General features: G+C 42.0%; 1 protein-coding gene across 1 annotated transcript in view; it reads left to right on the top strand.

The window, feature by feature from the left end:
* The first annotated feature begins 588 nt into the window (after positions 1-588).
* Positions 589-27095, top strand: part of pudp (pseudouridine 5'-phosphatase) — a 44548-nt gene continuing 18041 nt past the window's right edge. Inside the window, exons 1-3 of the mRNA XM_030751341.1 lie at positions 589-868; positions 1514-1732; positions 3240-3469. Of these exons, the coding sequence (XP_030607201.1) occupies positions 799-868; positions 1514-1732; positions 3240-3469 (519 nt within the window). The 5' untranslated portion in view covers positions 589-798. The remainder of the gene's footprint in view (positions 869-1513; positions 1733-3239; positions 3470-27095) is intronic.

Here is a 27095-nt window from a genome sequence, read left to right as displayed (position 1 = left end):
TTCCTTTATGATCAAGCTTATAGTTAGGGCTGGATCAGGTGACCCTGAACCCTCCCTTAGTTATGCTGCTATAGGCCTAGTCTGCTGGGGGGTTCACATAATGCACTGTTTCTTTTCATTCACCTTATTTACTTTGTTTATACTCCACTTTGCATTTAATCATTAATTGATATTAATCTCTGGCTCTCTTCCACAGCATGTCTTTCTCTCCCCTCAGCCCAACCGGTCGCGGCAGATGACCCCCCCCTCCCTGAGCCTGGTTCTGATGGAGGTTTCTTCCTGTTTAAAGGGAGTTTCTCCTATCCACTATTGGGTTTTCTCTGTAATTATTGTAGGGTCTTTACCTTACAATATAAAGTACCTTGAGGCGACTGTTTGTTGTGATTTGCTATATAAATAAAACTGAATTGAATAAAAAAAATACAAACATATTAATACAATTTATTATTATTGTTATTATTACTTTTGTTGTGTTGTTGCAGTCACAGTTCCACGAAAAGCACCACGAACTTTGCTCGGCTGTAGAACATCAGTGCGGACGTCATTTCCCATAAGCCACTGCTGTCGGTCGCCTAAAAAGCTTTCCTGCAAAGGCTGAGGTTTTTCATTTAGAGGAAAACACGCGATGCCCTGTTAGATTTAACCTGATCCGTTTGTTAGAAAATAATGTCACCACTGTCTTTGGCTAGCATTGGTGGAAACACGTGTTTATCAGGTTTTTGTGTCGTGACGTGAGTCTCTGTGTTAGGTTCCGGTTGTCCTCCTGCCGACACGCGGAACTACAGTACTAAGTGAAACATGTCTGTGTCTGCCGGCAGCTGTACGCCTGTGAGCCATGTCATTTTCGACATGGATGGATTATTATTAGGTCCTGAAACGCACTTTCAGATTTCCATCTTATGGTATTGCTTTCTAAGCGACTTCCGGCCGCTCGTGTGCTCAGTTTGCGGTAGAGCGGAGCAGCAGAGCCGGGGCACCGAGCTGAGCTCCACACGGGAGACCGCAGCGTTTTGATAAATACACGTTTAAAACATCTGAGCTATAAACCTTACCAAAGTAACGCAAACCCTTTAGGTGACTGTCAGTTAACTTGTGTTCAGACCACTAAGCGCGGACTTTTACCTGCAGTTAGAATTTGTTTAGTAGTCGACAGACGCCGAATTAAAGGTTAATATTCAATGTCTGGAAGTAATTTGCATTATTATGCCCGGCGATTATTTATCTATCCGTGTCTACGACAAAGAAAAATCTGAAAAGTTTAAGTGGCGTCTGGCCTGCTGCAGTGGATGAGTGCTATAAAGGCCATATAATGGACTAGAACAGGAATATAATGGACTAGAACAGGAATATAATGGACTAGAACAGGAATATAATGGACTGCCATTTAATTCATGTTTAAGCTTCAGTGTAATTTGTAAACATGAAATGAGGTCAGATTGTGTGTTTGTGCTTGTGTGTTGCTGCAGCCTGTGCAGCAACACTGAAGTTAAAGCCATTCATTTTCTCATTGTAGACACTGAGCGACTTTACACAGTGGCCTTCCAGGAAATATGTGACCGCTTTGGAAAGCAGTACACATGGGACGTGAAGACATTAGTGATGGGTAAAAAGGCTCTGGATGCTGCCCAGATTATTGCTGATAGGCTGGAGCTTCCCCTGACAGCCGACGAACTTCTAGCTGAAAGCATTCAAATACAAGAAAGGATCTTTCCCTCTGCCACACTCATGCCAGGTATATCTGACTCGATGGGCATTACCACATTTATGACCTTCCACTGAAGAATGCAGAAATACACAGTGTGCAAACATAAGCAAATGATTTCTTCCACACTCAAAGGTTTCCTATCACGAGGAACTGTGTGGGCTTTGGCTCTCTGTATTCTCCATGTAGGAGTGCTCTGCTGTGTCCATGTGTGAATCATGTGCCGGTCCATGCACCTGTTACATCTGTGTGAAGGCTCCTCTTATCCAGGTGCTGCTGTAACCTCATAACTGTTAGTCCAGCTGTAACCAGCTATTGTCAACATCAGTATTAGAAGCCAGATGCATATCCATCATGTGTCCAGCTCAGCCGGTGTGACATTACATAAAAATGGCAGTTCAGCAGGTGCAGCGCTCGCTCATAATCACATTCAGTTCCTTTAGAAAGCATTTCACCTGTGTGGCTAATGCTGCTAAACAAAGATAAGACAGCCCTGTTAGGCTCAGTGGACCTCCTCCTTACTAAAGGCTTGTGTTGCTGTGGTGTACATTAGTGATGCACATCTGTAAACAAAACATAATTTCAGTTATGAAGTCAAACAGCAGGTCAACACTGACGGCCGAGGAGCACTGTGTGCTGGTGAACAGACCCCTCAGCAGGGGAATCTGTGAAGATTATATATATGAATCAGTAAGTAGTTTCATTTAGGGGACTTTATGGGCGGAGCTTAGGATTCCCGCTCGGGCTGAATTTAGTGAAATCTGCATTCAGAGCGGCAGCTCGGTGGATTTTGTGTGAACACCTGGGCATTTTACAGTTTACAGCATGTTTTACAGCGCAGCAGTGAAGAAACTGTTGCTTTGTTTTTATCTGTATTTTTAATTTCTTTAAACATGCTTAGAAATGTGGGACAGATTAACATTGTCATAAACTTTTAAGAGGTGCATCTGTGTGACCACCACCTGAGACATAAGACGAATTCTGTTCACATGCTCTCTGCTTTGTGTGTACCTGGACGATTCAAAAGGATATCTATTCCCAGGCAGTAAGTGCTGAATCATCTGCTGGATGATACCAGAATAGGTTTCTCGACAGCTTCAGATTTTCTCAGTAAATCTGAGTAATCATTCAAACAGTAACTGGTGGCACTGAGGTGTCATAGAAAGGAGATGTGGATGCAGGACACACTGCCCACGTCACTCAAGAGCTTTAATGCATTTTGCAGATGGAGCCCTTTGTGACATGTTTAGTTAGAAAACATATCAGCACAATTTACTGGTTATGTATTCTTTTCACATAACCAGTGCCAGGTGAAAATAATACCCAAGGTAAAGGAGACTGGAGTTTGTATCACACTCTTTACATACTGTCGTCCTCAAAGCTGTTGATGAAAAGCCTTCAGCGGTCCCGCTCTTTTCACCAGTGATGGAAAAAAAAGAATGTGCTGGAAATTTATTATGAATATTAGCTTTTAAAATTGGTAAACCTTTATATTAGTTCTACATTAAAACTAATTTTGCAACATATGTACCACCAGGTGTGGAGAAACTGGTGCACCATCTGCAGAAGCATAAAGTCCCCACCGCAGTCGCCACCAGCTCAGCCGGTGTGACGTTCAGACTGAAGACGAGTCAACACAAAGAGTTCTTTAAGCTGTTTGACCACATTGTTCTGGGCGATGATCCAGATGTGAAGAATGGGAAACCTGAGCCTGACTCCTTCCTGGTGTGTGCCGGCCGATTCAATCCCCCAGCTGCTCCAGAGAAGGTAAAGAGTCTGTTTCTGAGTCTGTTCATCATTCATGTTCAAGTTCAAAATTAGAAAAAAAAAATCCACAGAAAAATACTTTTTTTTTCTTTCGTCAAAAGTCAAAATTGGGACCTGGATAAGTGCCTTGAAGTGAGTGTTTGCTGTGATTTGGTGCTTTATAAATAAACGAGCCAAAAACTCATTTATGTATCTTTGTAATTAGAAATTGACAGATAGTAAAATATTATTTAAAAAAATCAATATTGGAAACAATGTTTCAAAAACTGAGAAATTGTTTTGTCCTCTTACAAGATTTTTGTGTTGTTGCCTTACTACATAAATTAAAAATCCATTTTCTATTGACTACATTAATTTGGGCAATTTAAACGATCTTTATTATCAAAACTGACAGAGCAAAAAAATCTGACAGTGTTAGGGCTCCTAATGAGATGATGGATGTCCCAGAGGTGCTCTATTGGATTTAGGTCAGCGTGGAGGCCAGTCAGTGGTATCAGTCCCTTCATCCTCCAGGAACTGCCTGCATACTCTCACCACATGAGGTCGAGCACTGTGGTGCTCCAGGAGGAACCCAGGACCCACTGCAGCAGTGTAGGGTCTGACAGGTCCAAGGGTTTCATCCTGGTACCTGATGGCAGTCAGGGTGCTGTTGCCTGTAGAGGTCTGTGTGTCCCTCCATGGATACGCCTCCCAGACCATCACTGACCCACCGCCAAACCGGTCATACTGAACGATGTTACAGGCAGCATAACGTTCTCCACGGCTTCTCCAGACCCTTCCAGGTCTGTCACATGTGCTCAGGGTGAACCTGCTCTCACAGGGCTCCAGTGGTGGACCTGCCAGTTCTGGTATTCTATGGTAAATGCTAATCAGGCTCCACGGTGCTGGGCAGTGAACACAGGGCCCACTAGAGGATGTCGGGCCCTCGGGCCGCCCTCATGAAGTCTGTTTCTGATTGTTTGCTCAGAGACATTCACACCAGTGGCTGCTGGAGGTCATGTTGTAGCTCTGCAGTGCTCATCCTGTTCCTCCTGCACAAAGGAGCAGATCCTGGTCCTGCTGATGGGTTAAGGACCTTCTACGGCCCTGTCCAGCTCTCCTAGAGTAACTGTCTGTCTCCTGGAATCTCCTCCATGTTCTGAGACTGTGCTGAGAGACACAGCAAAGCTTCTGACAATGGCACGTATTGATGTGCCATCCTGGAGGAGTTGGACTACCTGTGCAGCCTCTGTAGGGTCCAGGTGTGGCCTCATGCTACCAGCAGTGACTCTGACCCTAGTTAAATGCAGAACTAGTGAAAAACCAGAAAAGATGAGGAGGGGAAAATGTGAGTGTCCTCCACCTGTGAACTGTTCCTGTTTGGGGGTGTCTCATTGTTGCCCCTCTAGTGCACCTGTTGGTAATTTAATGAACACCAAAGCAGCTGAAACTGATGAACACTCCCCCTCTGATACTGACTGACCACATCAGTATCACAGAGGTTTACTGACTGAGGCTGAACTCTGATTATTAAAAAGTGTTCTTTTAATTTTTTGTGTGCAGTGTATACGTGTGTGTGTGTGTGTGTGTGTGTGTGTGTGTGTGTTTGTGAGAGAGAGATAGAGTGTGTACCCTCAGTGCTCCTAATACACTGGAAACACAAAGACAGAGGATTTCAGGTTGAAAGCTGTCAGACATCTATAGCTGCTCCCCAACTTTACCACATAAATTACAGCCTCAGTATAGCTGCAGACATTAATACTCACTGACTTACTGTCCTTCTCTTTGTGTCTTTAATGATCTTTAATTCTGCTTCCTGCTGCACAGGTAATAATATCTTTGTGTGGCCAATAATTATTCCAAGACACAGAACACAGTAAAAAGTGAGAACAAGCCATTTAAATGTAATGATGCCTGCCTATTTCTACACTGTAAATTCTCAAAGGTGACACACAAAGTCAAAGAAAAATCCCAGAGTGGTTATCAGTACAAATCACTGTATACTTTACAACAGGTCAACAATTAAGAGTTACTTTATTATCAAATAATTTGTCTATTATTTACTTTCTTTTTTTAGTACAGTAAGGTTGGAGTGCCTTGTTAAAGAAATGATCACAAAGACATCTGAAATGTTGAAACAGCAAAATTGATTGGAGTGATTGTTCAGCAAACATCTTTAATGACTTTAAACTGTAAGAACTGGGTGCACAAGTTTGAAATGATTTTGGATTTTCTTTAATCCACACAAGGTCAGTTACTCCTCAACCAGATACTTTGGTAGTTATCAACTAGCTTCTGGCTTGATATTTGCCCACTCTTCTCGACAGAATTGGAGTTCAGTTAAAGTAATTTTTCGGCACAGACCTGCCACAAGTTTTCAGTAGGGTTGAGATTGTGCACCTGGGTCGCACACCAGCAGATGCTGGTATCTCCTCCTCTGTAGCCTGGTTGCACTTGATGGTATGTTTTTACCTCATGTGGTGAAACAAGTTTGTTGTTTTTTCACCTTTAGCAGGATTAGTTTTCGTGCATATTTTGCAAAGTACTTTGCTTTGTTGGAGGTTGTTGAAGTAGCTCCCTGTGGTATTGCAATGGTATTGCATTATGACATTTTTGTATCGCATAAGGATTTATACTGGTATTATCGTGGATATGATATGATATGGCACAGCCCTAGATTCATCTAAAGAAATATGAACAGCTGATGAAGATATAATTTAAAATTGCTTCTTTGGTAAGTTGTCTGTTATGTGTAGACGCAGCACTAGTTTATCCCTTGAGTTAGGGGCCTTTTTGTGTTTTTGTGTCAGGTACAAGGACTAAAAATGAGTGAATAAGCAGCCAGTGTCCAAAGAAAAACTTTGAAAGATCTTGAGAAAGCCTGGAGAGCTATTGCTCAAGAGCACTTCAAAAACATTTACAAGATAATTTGACCCCTTGGAAGCAAAATATAAAGAAATGAGGGGCAGCTTGAGACTGTTGCAGAGCACTGTACATAGAAATAGTGGCTGAGATGTTATGCAGAATTACATGTGGTCACGCAGTCTCCCTCCAGGAATTTGTGACGTTTGTGAGTCCTTATATTGATGCTCTGATTCTTATTCCTTATACTGAGACGATTGTTATTCTTTCGCTGATAAATGAAAAAACTGCGATGTAAAATGAGCCGGAAATTCGTGGCAGGAACCAATGGTGCTGAGCAAACAAGTCACGATCGTTGTGGGCTGCGTCATCCCGACACATAGTTACGTTTCTCAGGATGTGCACGTCAGGTTATGGTGTAGATTTCCTGCTTGATAATTAACGGTAATTAACACATAATACATCTGCACAAAGATAAGTGCCGACAACATTGTTGGCCACTTATGTAAGTTATATCGTAGGCCCTGCAAAGACTCAACACTGCAGCGTAAATCAGGGCTAAGAGTATATGGTGTATAAACATTTTAATAATAATCATTTTTTTGTTGATTACACTGTTTTTGTGATTGTTTGGAGCCAAAATCGAGGTCAAAATTTGATTAGCTGCACAGCCCTAATGTATGCTGAAAATGTGGTACTGATGGGATTTTACCACTTGATATTTGTACTGTTCACAGGACAGTCCCACTAATTTTGAGTTTATTTCACACACTTTAAAAGTCATATGTAGAAAATATCCCAGAGATGAAAGGTGCATCTTCAGTGCAATCAACAAGTACTGCAGTAGACTTATGTGCCAACAGTATGTCAAACAATAAGAGTCCTATATAAAAGCAGATGTTGTTTTTCTACAGGAGACACATGTGTCCAAAACATCTGTGCTCACTCTTTCCTCTCCACAGTTCCCTCACACGTACTCAGCCTGCTATAACTCCAAACAAAGAGGTGTAGCTATATTGATTAACAAGAAGATAAACTTTAACATTAGCAACAGTACAATAGACCCTGAAGGTAGATTTATAATACTTAATTTATCTATACAGAATACAGATTTATGTATTGCTAGTATATATGGACCAAATGTTGATGACCCCTCCTTCTTTCATGCTTTGTTCACTTCACTCTCAGATCACTCTGACACCACACTTGTAATAGGAGGAGACTTCAACCTGGTACTTAATGCAGATATTGACAGGCTCAGTACAGCAGCGAGTCAGAGGAACTGGCAGTCTGCAGACATTCTTAAACAGTACATGAAGGATTTTGGACTTTGCGATGCTTGGCGTTCACATCACCCTACTTTGAGAGATTATAGTTATTTCTCACAAGTACACAAATCTCATTCCCGCTTAGATTACTTTTTAGTTAGCAGCTCCATAATGATGGATATCACAGACACTCAGATTCACCCTATCACTATTAGCGATCATGCACCGGTGTCTATGTCTCTGACACAGAAAAGAGTCACACCACCAATCAGGAACTGGAGATTTAATACATCATTACTTAAAGAAGAAGATTTTATTAATTATTTCAAAAAGGAATGGTCAGCATACTTAGAATATAATGATATTCCAGGAATATCACCATGTGTTCTTTGGGAAGCAGGAAAGGCAGTAATGCGGGGCAAAATAATATCTTACTGCTCGCATAGGAAAAATAAAGAAAAAGCACTTGTGTTAGAATTAGAACAAAAAATTAAATCTTTAGAAACTGCTTATGCCGCTTCACCACAAGAACATACAATTATCAGCCTGAGGAAACTGAAACTGGAGCTAAATGAAATAATTGATAAAAGGACACAATTTATGTTGCAGAGGCTGCGTTTGGAAAACTTTGAGCATGGAAATAAATCTGGAAAATTCCTGGCCAAGCAATTAAAACTGAATAAAGAAAAAACAGCTATTTTTTCTATTAAAGACTCGACTGGTATTATTACTCATGACCCACAACAAATAAATAACTCTTTCAGAGACTTCTATGAAGCCTTATATTCACCACAGATTAACCCATCTGATACTGAAATTGAAGAATTTCTTAATAATATAAATCTACCAAAACTAAATGACAGCCAGGCTGCAGCTCTGGATTTACCTCTTTCATTGTCTGAACTTAGTGAAGCCCTACAACATCTCCCAAATAATAAAGCCCCAGGCCCAGATGGTTTTCCAGCCGAGTTTTATAAAGAATTTTGGTCTGAGCTAGCTCCCATTTTTTTCAGAATGGTAACTCAGATTCAGAATGACCACATCTTATCTCCAACCTTAAACTCTGCTAACATTAGCCTGCTTCTTAAACCAGGCAAAGACCCCACACTCCCATCCAGCTACAGGCCAATCTCTCTCATTAATGTAGATCTTAAAATAATTTGCAAAGCCCTTGCCAAAAGATTAGAAAGTATTACTCCATTTATTGTACATCCAGATCAAACAGGCTTTATCAAGGGTCGGCACTCAGCCAATAATACACGTCGACTGATAAATATAATAGACTATTGTTCTATTAACAAATTAGAGACGACAATCGTGTCTTTAGATGCAGAGAAAGCATTTGATCGGGTAAATTGGAAATTCTTACTAGCAGTTCTGCAAAAATTTGGATTCGGTTCATCCTTTATAAACTGGATCAGAACACTACACAGCTCTCCGAATGCGCGAGTTAGGACAAATGATCTCATTTCACAAAGTTTCAGTCTGCAGAGGGGCACTAGGCAGGGCTGCCCACTCTCTCCCTCTCTTTTTGTAATTTTCATTGAGCCGCTAGCAGCAGCAATCCGTCAAAATGCAAATATTAAAGGGATTCAAACTGAAAATATGGACCATAAACTTAGCCTTTATGCTGATGATGTATTACTTTTCCTTGGGAATTCACAAGGCTCTCTTTTGAAGACTATCACACTGATAGATAAGTTCTCATCTATATCTGATTACTCTATCAATTGGAGTAAATCAACAGTTTTGCCTCTGAATTGTAATTTCCAGAGAACCTCTAGGACCCCACTAAAGTCAGGAAATATTAGATATTTAGGCATAAATTTTTCCGCCAGGCTCTCAGACTTGGTACGATTAAATCATATCCCCTTATTAAAAACAATAGAGGATGATCTCACACGTTGGAACAGTTTACCTATATCACTTATGGGGAGAGTTGCTGCCATTAAAATGATGGTTTTACCAAAAATTAATTATCTATTTTCATTGATCCCTAATAAACCTTCTATTCCTTGGTTCAAGTCACTAGATTCAAACATCTCAAAATTTTTATGGAAAAACAAACCGTCAAGAATAAGCTTAAAAACTTTACAAAAGCCAAAACACAGTGGAGGTCTAGAATTACCAAACTTTTATTACTATTTCTTAAGCAGTAGATTGCAGTATATTTCAAAGTGGATCAAATCCAACTCATTAGACAACCCATGGCTGGATCTAGAACAGGCGTTTTGTGGAAAAATAAAAATCTCAGATTTACCTTTCATTAGTTCCAGTATTAAACATCATAACTGCTATAAAGTCCTTAGTATAAATACCTCTCTGACAGCCTGGTGGGAATTTTTAAAAATAACTAAGTCTTCACTCATCCCCTGTAAACTAACACCCATTTGGAACAATCCAGATATTTGTCAGAAAAAGAAAATGCTGAATTTTCCGTTATGGCGTGATAAGGGTATAAATAACTTAGAACATATTATCCAAGATGGAAATTTTATCACGTTCCAAGAACTTATATCAAAATATAGAATTGGCAACGGTAGATTTCTGGAATATCAACAAGTTAAGTCCGTCCTACAGGGAAGATTTAACCTTAATCAATTGAATCTAGAAATGCCTACTTGGGTAACAGAATTTCTTAACCTCTGTACCCCAAAATTGTTATCAAAATTATATAAATTATTAATAAAAACTGATGATTCAGTTTCCCTCCCAATTACAAAATGGGAGCGTGATCTTTCTGTCAACCTGGATCAAAATTTATGGACAGAAATATGTTTAAATATCTTCAAAATGACTAAAAGACCCCAAATACAACTTGTACAATATAAGATTCTCCATAGAACATACTACACTGGACAAAGGATGTTCCAAATGGGCCTTACACACTCAAACATATGCACCCACTGTACAAGCAATTCAGAGGATAATCATCTACACGCTCTGTGGTCTTGTGTACCAGTTCAGAGATTTTGGCAGAGGATTTGTGAAGATCTATCCACATGGTTTAGCTGTCATATCCCAACTTCCCCCAGACTATGCATCTTAGGTGATGTCAGTGAATTAATTATGGAGTTAAATATATCACACATAGTTCTTACTGCCTTGTGCATCGCTAAGAAGATGATCCTCATGAACTGGAAGACAAAAAATAAACTATGTATTACTCAGTACAGAAATTTATTAGTAGATCATGTTAGTTTAGAGAGAATGTCTGCTTCTTCTAAAAACAAATTGGAGGAATTTGACTCTCTTTGGTTCCCACTGCTCAGCTCCATTACTTAGTGGGGGTGGTGGGCTGCGGGCTCTGCTCCTGATGTGCTTTGTGGGGGGGTGGGGGGGGACTCCGGGGGCCTGGGTAGCTGGTAGCCTCCTGGGGCTGGGGTCCTGGGGCGACCTTCTGGTGATGTCTGTGTGCCTGTCCTGGTTGATGGTGGTGGGGGCTTGGATGGTGCTGCCTTCGGTCCTGGGGTGTGGGCGGGGTGCTTGGGGGGGTGGTGCCGGCCCTCGGTCGGTTGGCTGGTCTTCCCTGTATGGCTTGGGGGCTGGGGTCTGGGGCCCCGGCACTGGGGCCGCGCCGGCTCCCGGTGGGCCCCCCCTGGCGCGGGGGGGGCCTCTGCTGTCCCGGCCGCGCCGCCGGGTGGGGTGGGTTGGCCTGACGTTGGGATGTCCGGTCTACGCTTTTGGGGCCCTGGGGTGCCTGCATTGCAGGGGGGTGGGGTGGGGGATGGGGCCGCGGTGGGGTGGTTGGGGGGGACTGGGCACTGCATTTCCATGCCCAGGCCAGTATGTCCTGTCGCCTGTTTGTGTCTATTGTTGAGTGAATGGGCATCTAGGAGGAGCGGGCCGCCCTCTGCGGTGGGGGCGAGGGCGCCAACCTCGGGTGCTGCAGTGCTCCGGGATGCTGTCACCGCGGCCCCGGGCTCACCTCCCCCTGCCCTGTGCTGGGGTGTGGGAGGTCGGGGTGCCTATTGAGCCAGCGGCCAGCTGGCTCTCTTCTTCCAGGATTTTTCCTGGTCATATGCCCCCCCCCCCCTCCCCCTCCCCATACACAAACACACACACACACACAGAATACACATCACTCACAGATGTAGGATGGAGAGGCCACGTGGAGAGCTGCACCACCACTTGCCTCTCCGTTTTAATTGCACTTTAGTCATTATAACTCACAACACATACACACTTACACCCTGATACACATAGGACCTTTGGGGCAGGCATGTTACTCAGAGGTTGATGAGATGGGCCGCTGAGGTGGCCCCACTCGGATCCTCGTCACTGTCTGTCTCCAAATTTTATTTGCACTTTAGACATGGAGGGTTTTGGGGGGGCAGTGTGGGCAAGCGCTGACGACCACAGTTGGCGCTTGTGGCATAACTGTCCCCTCAATTTTAACTGCACCCTATACACCTCATTCACTCACAAACATTAACACATAGACCTACAAGTTGGGGAGGAGGAGGGGTGGATGGGTCATCTTACACCCCGATTTCTTGCGTCTCGCCCGGGGTAGGGGTCGGGTGGTTCCTTGGGGACCGGGCTGGTGGCGTCCTGGGGTCGCTGTTGGCCCTGGGGTGGTTTCCACTTGCCCCGCCTTCAGAGGGTGGGTAGCTATGGATGAATGTGTGTCTTTGTGTATTTGTCACCGTCTCCGTGAGTATGGGTGGGTGAGTGAATGTGTATGTATGGCATATCTGTGTGTGGGTAAGTATGTATGGGCATGTATGAGTATCTGTGTATAAATGTGTACACGGGTGTCTGGGTGTGTTTGTATGTATGGCTGGACCTGGGTCTGGGCCTTGTGCCTTGCCTCCTGGCCGCTCCTTGCTGGTTGCCTCCTCCCCCCTACCCCCCTGGGATGGGGGTGCCTCGGGGTTCCTGGGTGGGGCTGGGTGTTCTGGCGTGGGTACTGGCCTGCCCCCCTTGGGGGTGCGGTGCGGGGCTGCGTTGGCTTCTTCGGCGTGGGGGGGGGCTCTGTGGAGGGTCGGGCGGTCCTTGGGTGCCGTGGGCCCGGGAGCCCTGCCGCCGGCCAGTGCAGGGGGCTGGCCGCTGGGGGGGGGCTGGCTTCTCATCGCCTTGGGTTCCCTGGAGCCCTCGCTCCTCGACTGGGGGGGCTCCGTCTGAGACCACCCTCTCCCGTCTGCTGGGGTAGGTGTGCGGTTGTCTTTGGACTGAGTGGCCGGGGGTCTTCCTGGCCCTTGGTGGGCTGCTGGTGGCCTGGGGTTCTGGGGGCTTTCCGTACCTGCCTCTGGCTTCTGATGGGTGGAGCTGCAGCGTTTTGCCCTCATTGGTAAGTACGTTCCATGACACAGACACAAACATGACACAGACACAAACGCCCACTCAATCACAACTCAACAAAATTGTTGGTGTGCGTAACATGCTTTGTTAGTTTTGTTTTTCAAAAAGAAGAAAAGAAAAAAAAAAAAAAAAAAAAAAAAAAATAAGAGTCCTATATCTAGTTGTATTTAACTGCCAGTATGTCAGTCAGGAGCTTTTTATTTGCAGCTAATGTGTTCCATTTGCAGTAATGCAGACAGGACCTGATGTCAGCCGCTCTCTGCACTGACAGACACACACATCTTCTGCAGCACTTTGATCAAAAGTGGTAAGCTTTCAGGGTTCATGGGCTGTTTAAGATATATTTTCAGACACTCTGGAAGCCATTTGCAGCGTTGAGTCACTCAAAAATAGCTGCCAAATATCTCACTAAAAGAGCCGAGTAACAGTGAGGGCTGACCTACTTTATATCAAACACTCGCTCTAGACCACATGTTAAAAAAACCAAAACAAATGTTAGCGTTGTGCTAATTCAAGCTACACAGATTAATTGAATATGCATTCAAGTGATGTGCTTAGATTCATTTGTACTTTATATTAAAATGTAAACTCTTAATTGTGTACACTTCTGTTGTTATTTTAAGTACAATACTGTATACACATTCTTAAAAACACTACAGTACGCTACTACAGCCGTACAGAGAGAACAGCAGAGATTAAGGAGAAATGAAATACTGTTTGAAGTAAAATCATAAAGTGTTTAAGGTGAAATGATCATTGTTACAGTTAAACTTTATTTATCTTGGAACATGGGTAATAAACCTAAGCAGCATTTTTATCCTGCTCAGAAAGGCAGCTGATAATGATCAATGCACAGCTAATGAGTGCATTGATTTACAGAAACTGCTGGAGTTAGCAGATAACCCTGAGGTTTAGCTGTTCATATCAGCTAACTCCACCAATCAAATGCTTATTTATGCAGCTGCGTACTGACTGAATGGGTTTAGGAATAAGGAGCTGGGAAAAATGACACATTAGGTAGAAAACACAAACGGTATTGGTCTAAGGAAAGATTCTTGCTTACAACAAGCTATTAATGTGTTCACCACCTTTTTAATTGTATGATAGATTTAATTTTACATGCATAAAACAGTTACATCAATTAACATTTGATGTTTGGATTTTTGTTTTTCAATTTCACGATAAATCTAAATCTGAAATATGTCATTTTTAAAAACTATTCCGTTCCATAACTGTGATCGTCTTCACTGTGGGCAGAGCTTCAGGTGAGTCTATTTTTAACTAATTGGACAGACCTCAGAAAGGGTGAAATGTGTGTATGAAGCTGTCCTAAAGTTCACACTAGTCAGGACAAAAATCGAGTCCTGAGGTTCAAGGAATCTGCATAATGAAATCAGGACAGAGTAGAAGAGAAATTATTTCTAAAGCTTTGACTGATCTTAGGGGCACAGTGGTCTGAATATGTGTAACATGAAAGTCATTATGAAGCACCCAGCCACGCTGGGCAGCAGTCACTTCAACACATTCAGAATACCTTCTCAGTAGCACTCCATCAATCAGGCCTTCAGAGACACTAGATGGGATCCATTCTGGAGTAAAGCCATATTACAAAGCCTATAGAGACTTACCCAAGAATACTGGAAGCTGTAATTTTTGCCAAACAAAGTACTAAATGTAGCACTTCTGTGCAGAGAAATTTCAGTTTTTGAAGCGATTTCTGAGCATTTTTTTTAACTGCTGGTGGTTATATTTAAATATAGAATATAAACATGGCTTTAAATCAGAGGTGTGATTAGGGTGTCACATTTAGATGAGAATTCCAATTACTAACCAACATGCTGGCCTCACAAGTTGGCAGGATTTGTTACTTACCTGGTAGAAATAAGGCTAACTCAGTGCCACCCTCTCAAATCCTGGATCTTTCTCCATTAAGCAAACACCCTTCAAGGTTTACTTTTGCTTTTCTTTTTTCTCTCTCTTTACCTTGATTTCCATCTCTGACTGCAGGACTGTTATCTTTTTGCTAGGTTCAGTCCATCATCTGACATTTAACCAGTTACTGGGAGACGCTCGCGCAGCCATTTCTCTTTTTGGGAGGTTGTGTAATAGAATCTTCATTTTCAGTTTTCAGTTAATTTGTTATGTTAAAGTTTAGAAATACAGACACATCTTACCCTCATATAGCCACCTTTTGTCAGCATGTGCACAATGCTGTCTTTTCCTTTTTAAATCACTCTCATGCTCCGTCTGAGAATACACAGTGGTGATCCAGCTGCTACAGTTAAGTTTATACTGAGCTTTGCTTGTGAATGGATTTTATTCAGATTCTGTTCTGACAGTTGGGAAATCAGACCATGGACTTTGTACATGCCCTTTTCTAAGCACCGTCTTCAGCTAGCACATTTTCTGTATTCATTTTTGTTCAGGACAGCCATGAACAAAGGTTGAACTGGCAACATGCCCTTGGAACATGAACCCACTAAAAGAAGAAGAAATTACTGGATTTTAATGTGCAAAGTGGCTTTTATGTGATTTTTTTAATTTTATTAACAGCTGCCCACATGCATTACTCATCACATTCAACACTAATGCAAATAATTATCCATTTGAATGAGCTAAACTGAAGGCACCGATTGTCTTATTTTTTTTTTTTTTTAATAAATGATATAGAAATTAATGACCTTGATGTGTGTGTTGGCTTGTGAACATAGAAAGTGTAAATGCAAATTAAACAAAAGCCAACAACAGGACAAACAAACATATTAGTAATAATAATAGATAAGTGAAATACTGATGCACTTTATGCATGTTTTGGTTAATTCAATTCAATTCAGTTTTATTGATATAGCACCAAATCACAACAGGTGCCTCAAGGTGCTTTATATTGTAAGGTAAAGACCAACAATCAAACGCCACCTTATGAGCAAATATTTGGTGACAGTGGGAAGGAAAAACTCCCTTTTAACATGAAGAAACCTCCAGCAGAACCAGGCTCAGGGAGGGACAGTCATCTGCTGCCACTAATATGTAACCTGTAGCCACTTATAACCAATCACATCATCTAGTTGTTCTGCTAGTCCTGTTTGCATTGATAAACTCTTGAAAACCTAAAACACATGCATAAATGGCAGCATGCCTGTAGTTTGTCATTTTAGTCATCAACGACCATATATCAACAATTTTTGAAAGTATATGCATGTATAACATACATGTGATTTATCATTCTTTGTGATTGTAAAACTTACATACATGCCCATTAGTAACTGCATTTGGGTCTGGAGCACAGAAACAGATGCATAAACAATGACACAGTCACCATCATTGGCTTCATTATGCTACAGTTACACTACAGAAAACTAAATTATTGCAACTGTGTGCAGTGAGCTAACAATCCTGTTGCCTTTGAAATGGCAGCTTCAAAGACAGGACCCATTCTGCAGCCATTCACACTCAGTTGCCATCTTCAAAGTGACGTTGGTGTGTCAATATGGCAATAAAATAGTGTCTATCTGCTATTAGTCTGCTATCAGTTTGTGACTGAACGAGGTAAAGTTGGAAATTACGTGCAATCTCTTTGTTATAAATCAGCAAAAATCGCAATTTTTTTGCCATCTGTTGCAAATCTGTTGCCATCTGCATACATAGAAATTCACATTAATTACTTACATTTAGAGTCTAGATAAAACCAGGATGGCGATTTAACAGCAAGACGCTCAGCAGCTTTGCTTTTATATAGGAATATAACCAGAATGCAACCATTTGACAACTAATTGAATCGAGTCCCCAATTACAAAGAGACATGTTGCAGACATGTTGCAGACATGTTGCAGACAAGTTGCGCTCATTGGCTCAGACTGACTCATGTGGCAGTGTTTTGCAAACTTTACCAATCTGTCAGAGAATGATAGCAATTAGTCCAAGTTGGACCACAGTTTTTTTTGGAGATAGGTTGCCTCCAACTAGGTGACCTGTGCAGTTACTTTGCAGTCGAAAGTGGTCATCCAGAGGTTGAGGGTGTTGTATGCACCACCACTGGGTGAACAGCTGGTCAGCACATATACTTGCAATTAGTCACAAAATGAGGAAAAGATTTAACACAATCATCAGGTAACCACATTATTTTTTATACCCCAAGAAGGTTTCAGTCCGTTGTTACTGTAGTAATACTGAACCATTAGGACAGGGCACTTCCTTTTCTGATTCACCCCACTGCTATTTCACGACCCTTTTCTCTGACTCTGCGGTACCAGTGTTTAATTAAACTTTTTCAGATGTTTTTTTAATTTAATATGCTGCCATTACGTTTGTGCCTAGAAAAGATGACTCGTGTACACATATATCCATATGAAATGTATTTTTAGGCAAGTTAAAATGGATGGAAGTTATTATTTTTCTTGGTTGTTTGTGTCAAAGTAATAGCACATGAAAAACACAAAGCAAGTTTTTAGTATTTTGGTGCAAAATCTATCATGGACGTCATTCTGCTGCCAACAAAGCTTTGCAATGAGCATTTCATTTGTGTTAAGTTTGCAGCAACATCAGGAGTAGATAAGTGTAAAACAAAGAGTAAATAATATCCTTCTAACAGTGAGTCAGTGACAGTTATTGAACTAGTTCTAAAACTACCCAGTTGAACCTTGGAGATGGCATAGGCAGCATCTTGGTTCCTCTGAAAAAGAGCCTCCAATCAGAAGTGCTTTACTCCCTGGTGTAACTCACAAATGCATACTTAAAGCAGGTAACCTGTGAATGGCATTCACTTTATGAATTTCTTCACAAATAAAATTTTAACCATTACAGAAAAAAAGTATTCATAACTGTCTTACTTTCAATATTTTGCAATATTTATATTTACAGCTGTTTTCAGTATTGCTATTTATTTAGGCTCTCTCTCTCCAGTTGATCTTTCTTAGTTAACTTCAATAGTTACTTCCTCCAAACCATCAACATGTCTATTAGACAGGGTTCGTACGGGTGCTGGAAATCCTTGAAAATGCTTGAATTTTAATATTGTCCTTTCAAGGTTTTAAAAGTGCTTGAATTTTGGATATAGTGCTTGAAAGTGCTTGAAATTGTAACCGCTTTTTTTTGTAAATAAAAATATAACTATCTGGTTGAACAGTTCGCTTATGAAACGGAGAAATAAAATGAGTCATAAAGTCTAAAATGAAAATTTCTCCGCATGGGTCTGGCCTGCCCGTCTGCATGTGATCTGTCAGTCTGTTTGTGACCACGCCCCTCCCCCGAAGACAGAGAGTGGCCGTTTTAATGAGTGTTCACTGGAAAACTGCAAACTCCAATTATGGATCAGACGAATATGGAATACTTTTAAGTCAAAAGTTACAAACATAATCCCCGCAAATAATGTCATTCCTCGCGAGTAAATTCAACAGTGTAGAACTCAGCGCATCCACGGAGGCGCTCTCGTTCACTTGTACACCACTGCGCCGTTCTGTGGTCTGCAGCGATATGGCCTCCGATCTGGCGGATCAATTCAAAGGCTTCATTGAATTTTCTAAAATAGGCCATCATCGATTCACAGAAAGACTCAATAACGATATTAGACAGGAATAAGCTGTGAGTGCGGCGCAGCAGGTGTGGAAAGCAGCCAAAACCGCCGAAGATAAATTCAACAAGGAAGTGGAAGTATTGTTCCAAAAAGCTGAATCAAAAATGTAAGCTGTACACAGTAAACCGCAGAAAACCATGATGGATTTTATTCAGAAGGTATGTACATTAATTCTATATGTTCCTGGCGTGTTGTCATCTATGCTTATATTTGTACGCAATCTGGTGATTGGCGGCTGGCACTGCTGCCAAGTTTTGTGTAAGAAAACTCGCTGTTGGCTGTCTTAAAACTCGCCAAAGGACGAATCGAGGACCGGGGGTGGGGTTAGGTGTCCCCCTCGGTGCCGAAGAGAGGTCCGGGCGATGCCACAGCGTAGGAAGGGCCGCAGTATTGCTGTATGTACACAAAACACGGCGACAACGGAATTTTCATGTTTCCGGTGTTGTGCCAAAAAGTGATTTCCGATTTTATTTTTTATTTTTTTACTGTATTATCTTTCTTATATCGGTAAATAGACTGTGGCGCACAGGATTTATGAAGGGCTTATATATAAAATGAAGAAATGACTTGTTTTGCAAATATATTTATGACTGCATTACTGTATCAGCATTATAATCAGTCCAGTCGTTTTTGGCTACCCTTTATAGAACTATAATGTTACATTTGTTGCAATTTCTGCAGCCCTCTTGGCAGATCTCTCAGGAAAAAAGACATTTTTAATGTCAATGATAATTTTTACCTTCATTAATAAAGAATATATGAAAGGCACTTTGCCAAGAAGTGATTGCAGCTTCTACCTGTGACAGGAGTGTTGTTTCTCGCTCAGAATGACATAATATCATTCACGAGAGATGTGTTTGACACAGATGTTTCACAGATGTTAGGCCAAAAATTAATCTACAGCCATTTAAATACAACCAATAATTTTTTGGGGGGAAATACTGGAAATCATTTATTTGGAACAACACGGCATATCTCTAAAACTCTTCAAAAGTCCCCGATGACACCGGGAAAAGTCACTAAATTTGATGCTGGTCACTTTTTGGACAAAAAAAAAAAAGTCACTAGGGGGGTCTGAAAAGTCCAAGTGACAAAGTCACTAAGTTGGCAACACTATCTGCCGGTGTTGCCAAAAATTGCAACTTCTACCATGTGACAGGAGTGTTATTTATGACTCAAAATGAGTTGACATCATTCATGAGAGATAATATTCGAGATATGCTTGACAGACCATACGTCAGCAAGTAATTTACAACTATATAAATACCAGCAATCATTTTTTTGGAAAATACTGGAAATCATTTTTTGGCACAAAACCCGCTATTCAGATGATACAGTGGTATGCAGATGTTTGGCCACCCCTGATAATTGTCATGATTTTCCTTTATAAATCATTGGTTGTTCAGATCAGCAGTTTCAGTTAAATATATCATAAAGCAGATGAACACAGGGATATTTGAGAAGTGAAATAAAGTTTACAGGATTTACAGAAAGTCTTCAATAATTATTTAAACAAAATTAGGCAGGTGCATAATTTTGGGCACCCCAACAGAAAATTTCATCAATATTTAGTAGATCCTCCTTTTGCAGAAATAACAGCCTCTAAACTCTTCCTATAGCTTCCAATGAGAGTCTGGATTCTGGTTGAAGGTATTTTGGACCATTCTTTACAAAACATCTCCAGTTCAGTCAGGTTTGATGGTTTCTGAGCACGGACAGCCCACTTTAAATCCCACCACAGATTTTCAATAATATTCAGGTCTGGGACTGAGATGGCCGTTCCAGAACGTTGTACTTGTTCCTCTGCATGAACGCCTCAGTAGATTCTGAGCAGTGTTTAGGGTCGTTGTCTTGTTGAAGTATCCAGCCCCGGCACAACTTCAACTTTGTCACTGATTCTTCAACATTGTTCTCAAGAATCTGCTGATATTGACTGGGATCCATGTGACCCTCAACTTTAACAAGATTCCCAGTACCTGCACTGGCCACACAGCCCCACAGCATGATGGAACCACCACCAAATGTTACTGTGGGTACCAAGTGTTTGTCTTGGAGTGCTGTGTTCTTTTCCCACCATTCATACCGCCCCTTGTTATGTCCAAATAACGCAGTTTAGTTTCATGAGTCCACAGCACCTTATTCCAAAATGAAGCTGGCTTGTCCAAATGTGCTTTAGCGACTCTGTTTGTGGCGTGTGTGCAGAAAAGGCTTCTTCTGCATTACTGTCCCATACAGCCTCTCCTTGTGCAAAGTGCGCTCAATAGTTGAATGATGCACAGTGACACCATCTGCAGCAACATGATGTTGTAGGTCTTTGGAGCTGCTCTGTGGGTTGACTATGACTGTTCTCACCATCCTTCTCCTCTGCCTATCTGAGGTTTTTCTTGGCCTGCCACTTCAGGCCTTAACTAGAACTGTGCCTGTGGTCTTCCATTTCCTCACTATCTTCCTCACAGTGGAAACTGACAGCTGAAATCTCTGAGAGAGCTTTTTGGATCCTTCCCCTAAACCATGTACATTTTGCGTACATGCAGTGCAATACAATGTTTTAATGGATAGGCAAGAGTATATTTACTACCAAGATATCCAGAATTTTTCAACACCGGGATGTGTTTTTAATACTTCCTATTACATTAAAATACCACCAAACCAGGAGAAATTAAATGTCATGAAAAAATATCAACATTTTCTTTGTACACTTTTGGAGAGGGGGTCTGAAAAAGAGTAAACTTTGGAAAATGTTGATAATTGTGAATGACCCCTTAATGTGCTGGAAAATCATGAAAATTGACCTTGGAAGTGCTTAAAGGGTGCTTGAATTTGATCCTGGAAAAGGTGTACGAACCCTGATTAGACCCCATTCATACAAGACTGCTCAAATAATCCTGCCATTAATTAATGCTTCAATCTTATATATGATCAGTCTATCTCCACAGGCCTTCAAGTTGGCAGTATTAAACCAATTAATCTATTATTATTTAAAAGCCATCACTGACCCAGCTGTCTTAGCTAATTATAGGCCAATCTCCAACCTTCCTTTTCTCTCAAAGATTCTTGAAAGAGTAGTTGTAAAACAGCTAACTGATCATCTGCAGAGGAACGGTTTATTTGAAGAGTTTCAGTCAGGTTTCAGAATTCATCACAGTACAGAAACAGCATTAGTGAAGGTTACCAATGATCTTCTTAGAGCCTCTGACAGTGGACTCATCTCTGTTCTTGTCCTGTTGGACCTCAGTGCAGCTTTTGATACTGTTGACCATAACATTTTATTACAGAGATTAGAGCATACTATAGGTATTAAAGGTACTGCACTGCAGTGGTTTGAATCATATTTATCTAATAGACTCCAATTTGTTCATGTAAATGGGGAGTCTTCTTCACACACTAAGGTTAATTATGGAGTTCCACAGGGTTCTGTGCTAGGACCAATTCTATTTACATTATACATGCTTCTCTTAGGTGATATTATTAGAAGGCATAACATACATTTTCATTGCTATGTAGATGATACTCAGCTTTATCTATCCATGAAGCCAGATGACACACATCAATTAGTTAAACTGCAGGAATGTCTTAAATCCCTGAAGCATCTCAAGGGGACACAACACCTATGTTGGCACATGGTAAATGGACTAGTTCTTATATAGCGCTTTTCTACTCAGATATGAGCACTCAAAGCGCTTATACAACACGTTTTACATTTACCCATGCACACCCATTCATACAAGCACTTCCATGATTAATTAATTAAGCTAAGTGCTTTAATTATCTAACATTCACTCATATTCATACTCCGACGGAACGGTCGGAGAGCAACTTGGGGTTAAGTATCTTGCCCAAGGATACATTGGCATGCAGCCTGCAGTAGCCAGGAATTGAACCACTGACCTTCCGATCAGTAGGTGACCTGCTCTACCTACTGAGCTACAGCCACCCCGCACATGCAGCTTCTGTTTTCAGAGGTGCCATGCCAGACTGCTGTGCTATAACGTGCGACCGTCCACCGTGTCTTACATTTATGAGATCATAGATGAAGTTAGTAACAGACTGCTAGAGGATAACCACACTCACCGGGTGGTGTTGATTTGATTTTGAAATATATTTTGGTACAAACATTGAAGTCACCATTTCTGATGTGAACTATAATACAAATAAAACTGAATTACCTTTTTACCTAGTTTTTATTTTATGTTGTTAGACAGAATTTAAAACCCGCACCATCTACCTCGGGCTGAAGTCTTAAGAGTGTTGTGGGTTCACATTGTTCTGCTGCACAAATAATATAATTTCCTGAAAAAAGCCTAATATCATTTGTTGAGGTTTTCTCCACATGGCCCAGTTTTTACTGAATGATGATATCTAGTTAAATGAATTAATCATCACACCTCCCAAGTTATATTCTATTTCTGCCAGTTTTTTTTTTTTTTAACTGCTCTTATACCCAGAATGCATTGCACTGCTTTTGTCTTTGCTTGGTTAAAATAGGGCTCTGATTTTTTTTTTACCATGGTCAGATTGTCCAGTTGGTTCTGGAGGAGAAGTTCCCAGGGCTCCAGATAGGATCGGATTTATTTCAGCTGTGCTTTTGTTGTTTTCCTGTCATGGCCTTCTAAAAAATAATGACCAACAAGTGTGCTAGAGACTTTCCACAAATTCCTACAAAAGATGTTTAAAAGACTTTAGGTGCTAGACTAATGAAATGCAATTGTTCCATAAATTAGACACTGATGATGATGAGTTTTCATTCTAAAGTATTTATTGTGTAAACGGGGGTTGTAAACTCATATTTTTACACATCGCACATTAGTATCAAATCTTCACCATTCTGCAGGCATATCTATAAAGATATAACTCTTAACTTCAATAAAAAGCAACAAAAAACCTTACATTTATAATTGCCTTCAGGATAATAGAAAAACTAAAGTGTAGACAACAAGGAAACATTTCAAAAAATGAGCAATAATGGAGTTTTTCTCCAACTTTCGAGGGATCACACTCCTCAGCCTCCCCGGAAAGGTCTATGCCAGGGTGCTGGAAAGGAGGGTCCGTCTGTTAGTCGAACCTCGGATACAGGAGGAACAATGCGGTTTTCGTCCTGGTCGTGGAACGCTGGACCAGCTCTTTATCCTCTCAAGGATATTCGAGTGCGCATGGGAGTTTGCCCAACCAGTCTACATGTGCTTTGTGGACTTGGAGAAGGCATTCGACCGTGTCCCTCGGGGTATCCTCTGGGAGGTCCTGTGGGAGTATGGGGTGTTTGGCCCGTTGTTGCGGGCCATTCAGTCTCTGTACAACCGCAGTGAGAGCTTGGTCCGTATAGCCGGTAATAAGTCGGATTCGTTTCCTGTGGGTGTTGGACTCCGACAGGGCTGCCCTTTGTCACCGATTCTGTTCATAACTTTTATGGACAGAATTTCTAGGCGTAGCCAGGTGGCGGAAGGCTTCTTCCTTGGTGGCCTCAGAGTCTCATCTCTGCTCTTTGCAGATGATGCGGTCCTGTTGGCTTCATCAGGGGGGGGCCTCCAGCTCGCAGTGGAACGGTTCGCAGCCGAGTGTGAAGCGGCTGGCATGAGAATCAGCACCTCTAAGTCTGAGGCCATGGTCCTCAGCCGGAAAAGGGTGGAGTACCCTCTCCGGCTCAGGAACGAGTTCTTGCCCCAAGTGGAGGAGTTCAAGTATCTCGGGGTCTTGTTCACGAGTGACGGAAGAAGGGAGCGGGAGATCGACAGACGGATCGGGGCTGCTTCTGCAGTAATGCGGACGCTGCACTGGTCTGTCCTGGTGAAGAGGGAGCTTAGTGTAAAAGCGAAGCTCTCGATTTACTGGTCGATCTACGTTCCTACCCTCACCTATGGTCACGAGCTTTGGGTAGTGACCGAAAGAATAAGATCGCGAATACAAGCGGCAGAAATGAGTTTCCTTCAAAGGGTGGCTGGCCTCTCCCTTAGAGATAAGGTGAGGAGTGCAGCTATCCGGGAGGGGCTCAGAGTAGAGCCGCTGCTCGGGCATCTGATTAGGATGCCTCCTGGCCGCCTCTTGGGTGAGGTGTTCCGGGCATGTCCCAGCGGGAGGAGGCCCCGCGGCAGACCCAGGACATGCTGGAGAGATTATATCTCTCGGCTGGCCTGGGAACGTCTTGGGGTCCCCCCGGATGAGCTAGAGGAGGTGGCTGGGGAGAGGGAAGCCTGGGCTTCTCTGCTTAGGCTCCTGCCCCCGCGACCCGGCTCCGGATAAGCGGAAGAAAATGGATGGATGGAGCAATAATGGAGTTTTAGTCCAATAACACTTGGGAATTTATTGTCTAATTTTAGAGGGAAATTTGAGGCATCCAGTAAACATATTCTTGCTAATGCTTCTCTCCCTTTAAAGGTTTTTTGGTGCAAATAGGCCTGCCTGTGGCATGGTGCACCTGATTTTTTTAATCTGGAGCCAGCCAGTGTTAGGGCTGGCATTTTTCTTGATGAGATATGAAACTGCGGCTCAGAGGGGGAATCGACAGAGTGTTCAGTGGAATAACGAATGATGATGCGTCACTCCCTGGCTCCCACTCCGTGACAGAGGAGAGGAGGAGGGGTGAGCAGAGACATGAGACAGAGGGAGAGAGAAGGAGAGTAGGATGTAAACACAAGAAGCAGCGGTATGGTAATAACGTACATCCAATTATCAGCTCTTCCTGCCCTCCTCTCAGCTCTGATGGAAAAAAACACGTTTGTTTTTGGTCACTGCAAAATGTGAGAAACAGGCAGGAAGGAAGGTGTATATCACACATTTAAGAGCACACAGACACATGTGGACTTAGGAATAAGAACATTTGCTATCTTGTTCATCAACAATTTTTCTTTTATTTCTCGTCCATTGAGCCACATGCTAGACAATAAGACAAAAATATAATTAAGGTCATATATGGTTCCTCATACACTTTATTGCCAAAAATATTCCCTCACCATCCAAATCACTGAGTTCAGGTGTTCCAGTCACTTCCACAGGTGTATAAACCAGCACCTGGGCATGCAGACTGCTTCTGCAAACATCAGTGAAAGAATGGGTCGCTCTCAGGAGCTCAGTGAATCCCAGCGTGGTACCGTGATAGGATGATACCTGTGCAACAAGTCCAGTCACTACTAAATATTCCACAGTCAGCTGTTAGTGGGATTATAACAAAGTGGAAGTGATTGGGAATGACAGCAACTCAGCCATGAAGTGGTAGGTCACATAAAATCACGTAGTGGGGTCAGAGGATGCTGAGGGTCATAGTGCACAGAGGTCACCAACTTTCTGCAGAGTCAATCACTACAGACCTCCAACCTTCATGTGGCCTTCAGATCAGCTCAAGAACAGTGTGTAGAGAGCTTCATGGATGGGTTTCCATGGCAGCAGCATCCAAGCCTTACATCACCAAGGTCAATGCAAAGTATTGGATGCAGTGGTGTAAAGCACGCCGCCACTGGACTCTAGATCAGTGGAGACGTGTTCTCTGGAGGGATGAATCACACTTCTCCATCTGCCAATCTGAGGGAGGCGTCTGGGTTTGGTGGTTGCCAGGGGAATGGCACCTGTCTGACTGCATTGTGCCAAGTGTAAAGTTTGATGGACGGGGGGTTATGGTGTGGGGGTGTTTTTCAGGAGTTGGGCTCGGCCCCTTAGTTCCAGTCAAAGGAACTCTTAATGCTTCAGCATACCAAGACATTTGGGACAATTTGATGCTCCAACTCTGTGGAACAGTTTGGGGATGGCCCCTTCCTGTTCCAACATGACTGCACACCAGTGAACAAAGCAGCTCCATAAAGACATGGATGAACCAGTTTGGTGTGGAAAGCCTTCCCAGAAGAGTTGAAGCTGTTATAGCTGTGGACCCACAGCATATTAAACCCTGTGGATTAAGGATGGGATGTTACTCAGGTTCATGTGTGCGTGAAGGCAGACACACAAATACATTTGGCAACGTAGTGTATATGGTTTTAATTTTGTAAGCCATGACAAGATAATTGACCAAACATTCAATATTTAGACAAGAACATGTCAAGCTCAAGGTTGGGCAGACCTTGTGGTTTAATATGTTAACCTTTTCATTCTAAAATGTAAATTTGAGAAGGAAGACGTACAGATGTAACAATCTGTACAATCTGTACAATCTAGGAATTAAATTAAGAGAAAAAACAAAAGTGTTTTCCTGACATATCCAAAGTGAGTGCTATGTACGATAAAATAATGAAAGGTGATTGTATAAGTGAAAGCATGTTGTATAGCAATTGTATAACTGTTTTCTTAGTTTTTCCAAAAATATTGAATAGTAAAGGGTTAATATATTAACCTGTGAGGAAAACTATTTTTATCACAACTGTTTCCATAGACTCATCTTTAACAGGCAATACTGCTGAAGTGATGCAGTATGGGAGATGGAAAACTGTAGTGTGTCTTATTCAGAATGATTTTATTAAAATGTTCACTGCAGAGAAAGTAAATACATTATACGATGGGATTTAATGGGATATTCAGAATGCCGGGGGCAGAGCAGAGAAAGCCTCATGTCCCCTCACTGTGAACACTGCAGTTCACTGGCCTCACAGATGAGTAATATGGTGCTGTCTAAGTTGACCAAAAGTGAAAGAAAAAGCACTGCTCTCTTTTCGATGGACAGTAGAGA

The sequence above is a fragment of the Archocentrus centrarchus genome, chromosome 2, assembly GCF_007364275.1.
Source record: "Archocentrus centrarchus isolate MPI-CPG fArcCen1 chromosome 2, fArcCen1, whole genome shotgun sequence".
In the NCBI taxonomy this organism is placed as follows: domain Eukaryota; kingdom Metazoa; phylum Chordata; class Actinopteri; order Cichliformes; family Cichlidae; genus Archocentrus; species Archocentrus centrarchus.
This window is presented reverse-complemented; position numbering and strand designations above follow the sequence as displayed.